Raw genomic sequence first — 11,449 nt, 5'->3', positions numbered from 1 at the left:
GACAAGCTTGAGCCTTCTCAATGACCACATCAACCCTATCCCTCCGATCATGACCCTTTCGGAATTTTTGCTTGGGTGCTTCAATATCACCTTCTATTATTTTAATTTCAGAACTGGACTTCTTCCTCTTCCTGCTGGTTGATGATACTGTTCAACACCATTTAACACAACAACTTTATACAAATTATACAAATGAGATTAATTAATATTGATAACTAGTAGTAAAAAAAATAAGAATAAGAAGTGACCTTGTGTAGTAGCAGTTGAAGAGGGAGCCAAAGAGTTTGAGTTGGCATTCAAGTTTGGGGATTCAAGTAGAAAGATGAAGGACTTGAGCTCTAGCTGTAGATAGCCAAACCTATTTGGGTGCTGGGCTTCAAGTATCTCTAACTCTACTTTTACTTGTTATTGAATCCTTAAAAATTAGAAAACTATTCGATGGTCCGGTAAGACCTACAGAAATACACCAAAGTAGCAGATGGTCCAAACGTACACATCTCAAACGGTTCTATTTTAAAAGATTTTTGGGCCCAAAATAGCGATTTGGGCAATCCATTGGACCCGCTGAAATGTGGGCCCAAAAATTTTAAAATTTGAGAGATTTTGTTTTGTTAAATTGGTAAACCCATTATTATTATTTTTATTTTTATTTTTATTTTTTTAATTTATTAACCTAACAATGATGTATCTTTGTCAAAGTAAAAATAAAAGTACTATTTTTTTTGTCCCGAACATATTTTTTTTCTTCGCCACTTCTCATCTTGTATGTAACTCATCGTTTTCTTGCTCATATTAATTTTTCATTTCTATTTATTTAAATATAATTTTTCACATATTTTGAATTATATTTTCATCGAAATACATACTAAGAATAATATTATAAATTTATATATATATACACACACTACAATTGATTCCTTAAATTGTCAAATTTTAACTAGACAGTTTCAGTTTGGCCCCCAAATTTAAATTCCTTGGTCATTGGAGTTGCTCTTAAATCAATAAAACCATGACACAAGCACTATTTGATGGGTATTAAAGTTTGGTTGAATATTTGGAAAAATTATATTTTAGTGACCAAAAATTTAAATAAAATTGCTCTAGTGACTATAAAGTAAAAGAAAAAAAAGAGAGGATAAATAGTGACTAAATCTAAAACTTAAATGCTAATTAGTGACCATTTGGTATTGTATTACAAAATGTAGTTAGATAAATTTTCTCTCTTTTTTTTTTTTTTTTTCAGTAGCTCAAGAAAAAATGTTCAGGGCTTATGTCCTATTATTAACATATTTCCAATTGAGTCTTTTAGTTTTAAGTGGCCTACACTTGTAGGCATCGTTCTCAAGACTTGATTGTGTGCTAATTTTAATGAAATAACATATAAAAATTGGATATATATTTAAAGAGAGAGAAACTATCGGATGGAGGAGATACTGAAAAGAGAATCGGAGATGGCGGTACATATGACTAAAACCTGCTTAATTTCCAAAAAAAAAAAAGAAGGAAAAAAAAGTAAAAAAGAAAAGAAGGAAACTGTGGGCGTTGGTGTAAACTTGTCACATAACCCTAATCTATTTTCAAAAAGAGAAAGCGCCCATGATGGAGATTAGATTATTCATGTTTAGTGTTGTAAGAGAATTGGGTGAGATATGAATTGATTGACAAAAATATCCTCCCACTTATTAGGGTTTTAGATTTATCCTAACTATGTTTTGAATGCTGGATTAGAAGGGATTTGAATTTCAAACAGAATGCAAATACATTTTAAAAATCTAGAATTTGACAAGATTTGAGGATAAATATTGTTTAATGATTATATTTTTATAATTAACTTGTTTAATATTTACTTAGTCTATTACAATTTTTCTATTAACTGTAATCTATTAAATATCTACAATTTTATTAATGATTTTAAATTTGTTCACTATATTTTTTTTTCTTTAATTTTGTTAAATATTTTGAATGTCAGATTTGATAGGATTTGAATTTTGAAACAGGATTGAAATTCAGTCTAAAAAATCAAGATTTTACGGGATTTAAAATATAAATATTGTTTAATGATGAAAAATCTAATTTGGGCAGTTGTAATTGGATGCGTTTTAGGGTAAAATTGGAAAAACATTTCCATTGAATACTCTGTGCAAAACTAAAATTGCCCGGCTCCAAGAGACGTGGCTGTAATCTTCTTCATTTTTTCTTGGTTCTCATCTCCTTTCTCGATTTCTTCTCAAGGGATGGGGTTCATTAACCTTCAATTGGAACACACACTCTCTTTCTATATTTGAGAGAGAGAGTAATGGGAGACTCATCGTCGCCGAGGAGTTGCCTGTAGCCGTGCCGCCGGACAATCTGCGTTGCAATAAGAGTGATGGTAATTTATGGCGGTGCAAAGGTTAGGGGATCCACGAGAAGATCATTTGCGAAAAGCACTATATTCAATCTCTTCAAAACAACTCTTTGCAGAAATCCAAATAAAAGTCTACTATTTCTGTTCTAGGGTTTCCAAAAGAACAATCACGGAGAACCACCGCATAGCTGGCGGCGGCGGCGGCGGCGGCGGCGGTTCTTTCTGAAATAAGCCCAAACAACTCGGACTTTTCTCGACACCAAACAGCAAGACTGAGATTCAAGGTACGAACTGCATATTGTTGCTAGTTAATTACTTGTTACTTGCATTCAGGATATGACAAAGTTGTTGGGACAAGGATTCTATGTAGATCGATAGGAGGGGTTCATAGTATAGAAATCGTTGGATCAGATCGAGAATTGTAAGATCCTATAAAACTATTAGAAAAGTAACTCAAACTAACTTTCTAAATTAAATATTAATTAGTCTAAATCAATTAACGTCAAAAGATTCTAAGACACATGAAAAACACTTAAAATCCATTTCTTGATTCCAACAAAAAAATCAACATAACAATCAAACCGAATCTCACCCAAGAAATTAAAGCCTAAACAAATAGAAAAAAAGGGAAAGAGAAAAATACAATTTAGTTGCCTAATTGTCTAAACAATTTAGTTAAAATAAGTTACTATTTGGTTAATAAAAGAGGATCAAAACACAGATAAAAAGAACTATGGAAAAAATGAAGTCTCTCTTTGTTTTTGTTTTTGTTTCAGAATGGACAAAGAATAAGGGAAAAAAATGTCATTCTTCTTTTTCTAGTACTGAAAAAAGCAAGAATAAAAATTGAATTTAGCCGAATATTTTAATGTTTTGAACCATTCAGATTTTTTATTTTGTTTTTTCTTGAATTATGCTAAAGAGTTATACTTTATATTTAAAATGATTAAATTTATTTGTCCAAAATGAATTATAGGCCCAAATAAATCCAGAATAAGAAGAAAGTAACACTAGTTAGTAGAATAGTGCTATCCTACAATCCTACTTCCGATTTTACAGATCCTATTGAGATTCTACTTCCCAGCAATTTTGTATTGGATCAAGATCGGTTTAATAATTTGGGTATAATTTCTACAATCCAATCGGGATTTTAACAACCATGGGATAAGAAAGAAAAATAAAGTCAGAAATAAAACATCATGCAATGCAAATTTATATAGGGTGTTAGTTACCCAAGGATTAGGGGCGGGTAAGATTCTACAATCCAAATCCGGATTTTAACAACCATGGGATAAGAAAGAAACATTAAGTTAAAATTAAGACATCATGCAATGCAAATTTATATAGAGTGTTAGTTACCAAGGATTAGGGGTGGCCATTGATTGGATTATTAGGGGTGGCCATGGATTGGATTAGGCATCAATCCTTATCCGATCCGATCCCAACTGATTGGGAAAATCTGAATCTGCCACCAATCCACGGATCAGATCCATGAACTGGGGTTGCCCCAAATAGCCCAATATTGTTACTTTTAACAATTGCCCAATAGATAAAATTTCAATTTATCAACATTAATTCATATATTTAAATGATCATTAACTAATACATGTAGTGAATTAAGGCTTGGAAGGCTATGGAAGGTCATTAAAGTTCCATTTTTACATGTTTACACAAATATTGTAACTTTTGTAGAATTGAACAGGTAGCCCACCATCTATAACATTGAGTTGACTGTGCCTTGGAGCACTTTGGCTTATATTTTTCATTTTCTTAATAATTTGTCAATACTTAATGGAATTTTTACAGGGTTTCCACCAACACAGAGGCAGAGATACAGCAGGCAGTTTGTTATAACGATGAACGTGTAAACTGGTATGGTTCTTTTCTTGAATGATTTGTGATTTCTTTTGTCTTGAAATCTGAGTTGTGACAAAGATTTGATGATACCACATGTTCTATTGCAGCAACAGTTGCAGAACCTGTATGGTTGATTTCTTAGAAGCTGTCCGAATTGTTCCTATGATATTTGTCTGACTTGTTGCCGTGAAATTCGGAACGGATGCTTGCGGAGGTGGCGATGAAATTTGTTTGCAATATTCTGACTGGGGAAAATCTTCCATGCATGGATGTAAACCTCTCCCTTTGCCTTCGGATCACAAAGTTTCTTTGACTTGTTTCATTGAGTCTAGTTCAGAGGATAAAAGAGGCCAATTTCTGAGTGGAAAGCAAAGGAAACTAGTGTAATCCCTTTTGCCCACCAAAGGAATTGGATGGTTGTAGTCTCTCTAAGAGTTGGAGAAGAAAGTAGAAAAAAATGTTGAAGCCCATGAACTTGCAGAATTTCTAAGCAACGATGCTCACGTTTTAAACCAAATGGTGAGATTGACATTGGTAATGGGAAACTGCAGAAATCTGCTTATAGAAAAGGTTATGAAAACCACTACTTATACTGTGCTTCAGCAAGTGATATCTAGCAGGGCGATCTGGAGCATTTCAAGAGACATTGGATCAGGGGAGAGCCAGCCTCGCCAATAGTTTCAACTATTTTTTCTACTTTATTCTTCAACTCTGACACCCACTTTTTGGAAACATGCACTTCAGTTCAGCTCCAAATGATCATGACCGCAACCATCCATATCCTTTGGTGGTCATGGTATGACACGAGTTTCCTTTGCTTTCCACTCTGAAATTGGCCTCTTTTTATTCTCTGAACTAGACTCAATGGATGAACTCATAGAACTTTTCTGATCTGAAGGCAAGGGGAGAGGTTTCCCTCCATGCTAGTAAGATTTTCCCCGGTCAAAATATTGCACACCAATTGAAAGCGTTGGAAGTTGTATTTAGCTCCTTTATTTAAAGGATTAGATTGATTGCTGAAAATGAGGAGCAGATTGATTTTTGTAAATTAGGAGAATATTATATGGTTTTTTTATTTTATTTTATTCTATTTTTATTTAGACTTCCCTCTTTCCTACAAGATGTAAACATATTAAGATGAAATATACACATAATTTTTCTCTTTAAATATCGACATGGCATCTGGGATTTGAGCAGAAAATGGAAGAGGGATTTTTGATCGTCGCCTGAGTGCCCAGGTAGATCAAACGATGAAAGAGTGCTCAGAAGCTGTATATTAGACAATACAGGTAACTTTGGATTAGCTTTCATCACTTCTAGTCATCTTGGATTATAGATTTGGGTTAGCCTTCATCACTACTCATCCTATGACACATGAATCTAGTTTTTTTCCTTCTTATAGCACTCATCATAGTACAATGAGTGTTAATACTGCAAATGGGTCTGCTTTTATTGTGTTTAGGGAAGGTTCCTTTCCTCTTAACTTCTTCTGTCTTTCTCTACTGTCTTGTATGTTCCATGTTTAACTGGTAACCTATAGTTCATTAGTCAGATTACTAATTCTGACTTCTTCTATGTCTTTCTCTACTGTCTTGTATGTTTATAGTTCATTAGTCAGATTACTAAGGCTCTTAAATGTTCAAAACATTCTTTGATTCTCATTGTGTCTTTCAAGTTTTTCTTAGGGGAGCAAAGATTGGTCTTTGTAGAGAAAGAGGTGGTTACCATTTGGATATGAATTGGGTTTCGGGATGGAAAAACAAATTAAGTAGTGGGCAGGTCTACATCAGAAGAGCATTTTTTTGGTTATGGCACAAAAGATTAGGACAGCCCTCACTTAGCTATTTGCATAATCTGTTCCCATTGGTATTTTCTGAAGTTAGATGTTTCTAATTTTCATTGTGATAGTTGTGTGTTAGCCAAACATCATCGAACTTTTTTCCTTCAAGTTTTAATAGAAGTAATGTGCCTTCCTCAATGATTCATAGTGACGTGTGTGGGTCATCCCGTGTTCCTAATCATCAAGGTTCTAAATGGTTTGTTTTTTTCATTGAAGACTGCACTCGTGTTTCATGGATCTATCGGATTAAAGGGTGATGTTGTTTTTCACCTTTCAGTCCTTTCACCAAATGGTTCTGACCCTGGTTAACATGAGAGTACAGGTTTTACGATCAAATAATGGAGGGAAGTATTTTAAGTAGGGTCTTGGTGTTTATTATCAGGTTCATGGCATCATTCATCAAACTTTGTGTATTGATACATCCCAGCAGAATGGTGTAGTCGATAATGCTGCAAATGAATTGATAATGCTGCAAATGAATTGAGCGGAGCCGAGCTTTGGCTTGCTCGGGCACGGCTCGTCAACTTCAGAGAGCTGCTCGGGCTCGGGCGAGCCTGGCTTGGCCGGGCTCGGGCTCAGTAAAGATTTGCAAAGCTCGGGCTCGGCTCAGCTCGGCTCAGGATCGTCTATCTACCGATTATCACCAATCAAAGAACATCTCCTCCACAGAATCTGATTTGCGTCTTCAATAAGAAAGTAATTCAGCTGATATGGATCAGACAAGAAAAAAAGAAAAAAATTAATAATCTTTAATCTTTTCTTGAGCTTAAGATCTAATAAAGAACAATAGAGAGAGAGAGTTGTCGCGTATGGCTGTGGAGGGTTGATGGTGAGGAGAAAAAGAGGACGTGCCGCTAGTTTCTAGTTCTAGGGTTATTTTCTTATCTCTTTTAACTTTAGTAAACCAACGATTGAGATGTAATAGATTCTAAGGCTGAGATGAAATCTTATTTGGATGGTGGACTAATTGGTCTTAATGAAATTATGCAAGTTGGGCTAAAGTTATACTTTTATGGGCTAAATCTTTTAGATGTAGAGTAGTAATTAAATATGGGCTTGTAGAATGATAATAAATATGGGCCAGTTAACGGGCTTGTTCACGAGCCTAACGAGCCGAGCTCAATGTTGCTCAAGCTCGGCTCGTTTATTAAACGAACGAGCCCAAGTCGAGCTTTTAACGAGCCGAACCCGAGCTATTCATGAACAACTCAGTTCATTTGTAGCCCTAGTAGTCGAGCGTAAGAATTTCCATCTCTTAGAATTTGCTAGGTCATTACTCTTTGCTGTGAATGTTCTTAAATCCTTTTGGGCAGATGCTATCCTTATAACAACGCATCTCATTAGTATAATTCCTTCAAAAGTCCTTAATTTCCAAACCCCTTATTCAGTCCCCTGTTGAAAACACACTATACTCCAAATCTTCTTCACATCCCACCCAAAGTGTTTGGCTATTCACAAACAACACCGGAGTAATCTGGATCCGAGAGCACTAAAGTGAATTTTCTTGGGGTAGTCTGCCACAGAAAGGTATACAAATGCTACTACCCTCCTTCAGTTATTGTTTCCATGGTGGTTACTTTTGTTGAAGACCAGACTTACTATTCGGGAGGAGATTCAGACTCTTTTCTTGGGGGAGAATTTGGGAAATGAAGAGAAGTCTTGGGATGTGCTGCCACTACCTTTAACCAGCTTATCATCTGCTGGAACTTCTGCACCAACTTAGAAGGAATTCAGGAATTCCTTGAGCCACACAAATTGGTGTACTCAAGAAGAGAGAAGACACATACCACTCAGCCACCTCGTGATTAACCCAATGACCACTTAGGCGCTCCTGTGATAGGTAATCCTGAGGTAGTTCCTTCTTTTGAACTGTCTATTGATACTCCTGTTGATGAGTAAACTCAATTAGTTATTGATCAACCAGATGATGCTACTCAGCTTGGCTTGCTACTTGTAAAATATCATATCTCTCATTATATGTCCTCACATTGTTTATCTTCATCTTCATCACTTATCTGCATCCTCATATGGCCCAACATACGGCAATCTCTGTCGTTTGTTAACTTTGGCTTGTGGAGACTCATTCCTCATCGGAAGGTCCTACAATTGAGCATGTCAATGCTGTGACAACCTTGAGAAGTGGGAAGATTGTGGACAACAAAGTAGGTATGTCCAATGAAGAGAGTGAACCTGTGCAACCACAAGTTTACATCCATCCCGTTTTACATCCTATTCCTCCTTCATTGCATGTGCATGATCTTTCAAATGAGAAAGTGTTGAAAAGTTATTTTAAAAGTGATTTGAAAAAGGAAAATTAGAAAAATGATTTGAAAAATTCTTGTGTTGAAGAAATTTCAAAGAAAAATTCTGAAAAAGTTTTTGAACTAAAAGCTCCATTTCCGGATGCCTTAAAAGGATCCATTTCCATTGACAAGAAAGACCAAAGTGAATGAGATTATTGAAGTGTCTAGGCAAGTGAAGATCAATCTTCCGCTTTTGGATGCAATTAAGTAAATTCCGGCTTATGCTAAGTTCTTAAAGGATTTTTACACCCAAAAGAGGAAGAACAAAAACCAAGCACCTAGAAAAGTGGTCTTGACTGAGCAAATGAGCTCAATTTTGCAACATAACGCTCTCCCAAAGTTCAAAGACCCCGGTTCATCTACTACTTCTTACATCATTGGTGACTATGTCATAAATCGGGCTCTCCTTGATTTAGGAGAAAGTGTTAACCTTCTTCCATATTCGGTATATGTTAAATTGGGCTTAGGAGACTTAAAACCGACGTCGGTAGTTTTGCAACTTGCCGACCGATCCATTAAAAAGCCCCAGGGTATCATTGAGGATATTTTAATTAAGATTGATAAATTCTTCTTTCCTGTTGACTTTGTTGTCATAGACATGGAACCGGTCCCAAATCCCAAGAGCCAAATTCCCGTTATCCTTGGCCGTCCTTTCTTGGCAACTTCGAATGCCAACATAAATTGTAGGACGGGAATAATTGATCAACGCCGAATATTGCATATTCAAGCGCCCTTATTTGCATTAATTAAGTCCATTAATTGGTTTTATTGTATAAATTTTCTCCAATTCCTCGTTTTTGTGTATTTTCAGGTTTGCCTCCCAAAAAGAAATAAAGTGGAGGTTTTGGAAGCTTTTTGAAGAGCAAGTCATTCCGGGCCTTTGCTTCCTATGATTTTCGAGAAGAAATTGCCGAATTGGGCTCATAAAGGCTCTCTACAAGACAAAAGGGCAGAAGATGGACTCAATGACTCACATCGAAGATCAAAAAGAAAGTGAATCAATAGCATGAAGATTTGATAAAAGTAGAAGAATTTCAAGGCAGAGAGAAACAAGGCATTTACGAGCATTCCAATTCAAGGCAGAAAGAAACAAGGTATCTACAAGCGCTCGTAACCTCTCTTACAAGCGCTCATCTCTGCAGCCCCGGACCATGAGAAGAAAGCTAAGGCATTTACGAGTGCTCATGCTGCGATCTACGAGCGCTCGTCCAAGCACTGCTGACCCATTTGGCTTCTTGATCCTTTCAATTGGATTCCCTCCTTAATTGGGTTGTTGGAAAAACACTTTTGGGGGACCTGGCGGAAACCGTGTTTAAAACTGAACTGCATTTCAGTCTTATCAGCACTAGAATCCTCTTTACAACACTGTGCTGGTCCAATTCTCAACCGAGTCCACTAAATTATTACAGGGAATTGCACCAGCAAGTTTCAATATATGAGTATTGGGTTCATGGGCATCACAAACTGTGTTGGCCACATTAGGATTGATGGACATTACATCTACTGGGGATTGGCCATGGCAGGGTTGTCTTAAAAAACTAGTATTGATGAAAGCAGATCAGTTGTTATTCTGGTAACCAATCTTTAGTGAGGAAACCTTCCGAATTTCTTCTTTACTTTGAACTCATGATCTTGTTCATCAAGTGTAATAAATGGTTTTACGTCTTCCTGTTACTCGGCCTTTCGAGCCAAGAATGTCTCTCTCACTCCATATAGTCCTTGAAATGGCAACAAAACATACTGAAATTTTGCCGCCTTCACAAAAGCCTTTTGTCTACCATTTTTTTGATGAGACTTAAATGCATACCTTGTTTTTATTTGAAATCTTCCATGATGGATATTATTGTAATATCTGAAGCTCCATGGTTAATAGGTTTGAGCCTAAAATACCAGTACAAAGGAAAGAAAAAAAATTATAATAAAAAAAAATAAAAAATTTAATTTTTGTGTGTGATATACTGATATATTGGAGGGTACAAATTTCTTAAGAAATTCCCACAATATAAAATAAACTAAATTTGTACACACAGGATTTTCGTGCTGTGCACGGGAGAGAACTAGTATATATTATAAGATAATCCAAAAGTATCTTATTATGCATTACATTAAATCAGGCCACAGCCAAAACACACACACAAACACAGTTGTTTCTCAGTTGCTTTAATCTGGATTCCTGTGTGTGGTCAATGAGTAGTGTCGATAAAGCAAAAGTTGGTTTTGAATTGTTGAATTTTATATAGACAAGCTTGAGCCTTCTCAATGACCACATCAACCCTATCCCTCTCATCAAGATTATGACACTTGTGGAATTTTAGCTTGGGAGCTTCAATATCACCTTCCATTACCCTCTGAATATCAGAAGTAGACTTCTTCCTCTTCCTGCTGGTTGATGATACTGTTCAACATCATAAACCACAAAAACCAATTTATAGTTATACTAATGATTTTAATATTAATAGCAAGTCAATAATAAAGTAAATTGGAACAAGAATTGACCTTGTGTAGTAGCAGTTGAAGAGGTGGGCAAAGAGTTTGAGTTGGCATTCAAGTTTTGGGATTCAAGTAGAAAGATGAAGGACTTGAGCTCTAGCTTTAAATACCCAAACTTATTAGGGTGCTGGGCTTCAAGTATCTGCAACTCTTCCTTTGCTTGATCTAACATCACCATTCCACACCCCCGTGGTGTTGATGACCACTCCATTGCCATCTCTCTCTCTCTCTCTCTCTCACACACACACACACACACAAACACAAACACAAACACACACAAGTTTGGCTTAAGAGGCAAAAAGAGCAAAACCAGGAAAGTATGTTCATTGCTAGCATCGGAAGGAGGAGCTGAAAAGCACTTTTTTCCCCTCACAGTACAACAAAAAGTGTATATGAAAAGGCTATCTATCTGTCCGTTGGTCTGTCTCGAAAAGCACTTTCAATTCAACCAAGATATTTTGACTTCTTTATTATTGAAATGATTGATTTATACCCCTGGTTGATGTGGTCAAATTTAAAAAGGTCGGTTACATCAGAAAATGATAGGAGTAAGTACTTGAGTTTCCTGTGGTTGGAGGGAAGAAAAAATTTGATGGAAGGAAGGGAGAAGAG

At 36.0% G+C, this 11,449-nt stretch overlaps 1 protein-coding gene and 1 long non-coding RNA gene across 2 annotated transcripts; one reads left to right on the top strand and one right to left on the bottom strand.

Annotated features, from left to right (window-relative positions):
- The first annotated feature begins 2,131 nt into the window (after positions 1 to 2,131).
- LOC132284978 (uncharacterized) lies at positions 2,132 to 6,036 on the top strand. Its single transcript, XR_009472405.1, has 3 exons — positions 2,132 to 2,631; positions 4,154 to 4,219; positions 4,312 to 6,036. It is a non-coding gene; the product is annotated as an uncharacterized LOC132284978 (long non-coding RNA).
- Positions 6,037 to 10,530: 4,494 nt separating this feature from the next.
- On the bottom strand, positions 10,531 to 11,048 carry LOC132282132 (uncharacterized). The gene is made up of 2 exons (XM_059783755.1): positions 10,844 to 11,048; positions 10,531 to 10,742 (listed from the first exon to the last, which is right to left on the bottom strand). The coding sequence occupies exons 1-2, from the start codon at positions 11,046 to 11,048 to the stop codon at positions 10,531 to 10,533; spliced, it is 417 nt and encodes a 138-aa protein (XP_059639738.1).
- Between the last annotated feature and the right edge of the window lie 401 nt (positions 11,049 to 11,449).

The sequence above is a fragment of the Cornus florida genome, unplaced genomic scaffold, assembly GCF_030987335.1.
Source record: "Cornus florida cultivar Cherokee Brave unplaced genomic scaffold, ASM3098733v1 CherokeeBrave_3.0.0_Hap2_Chr11, whole genome shotgun sequence".
In the NCBI taxonomy this organism is placed as follows: Eukaryota; Viridiplantae; Streptophyta; class Magnoliopsida; order Cornales; family Cornaceae; genus Cornus; species Cornus florida.
The sequence above is the reverse complement of the archived record's forward strand: the minus strand, read 5'-3'. Positions and strand labels throughout refer to the sequence as shown.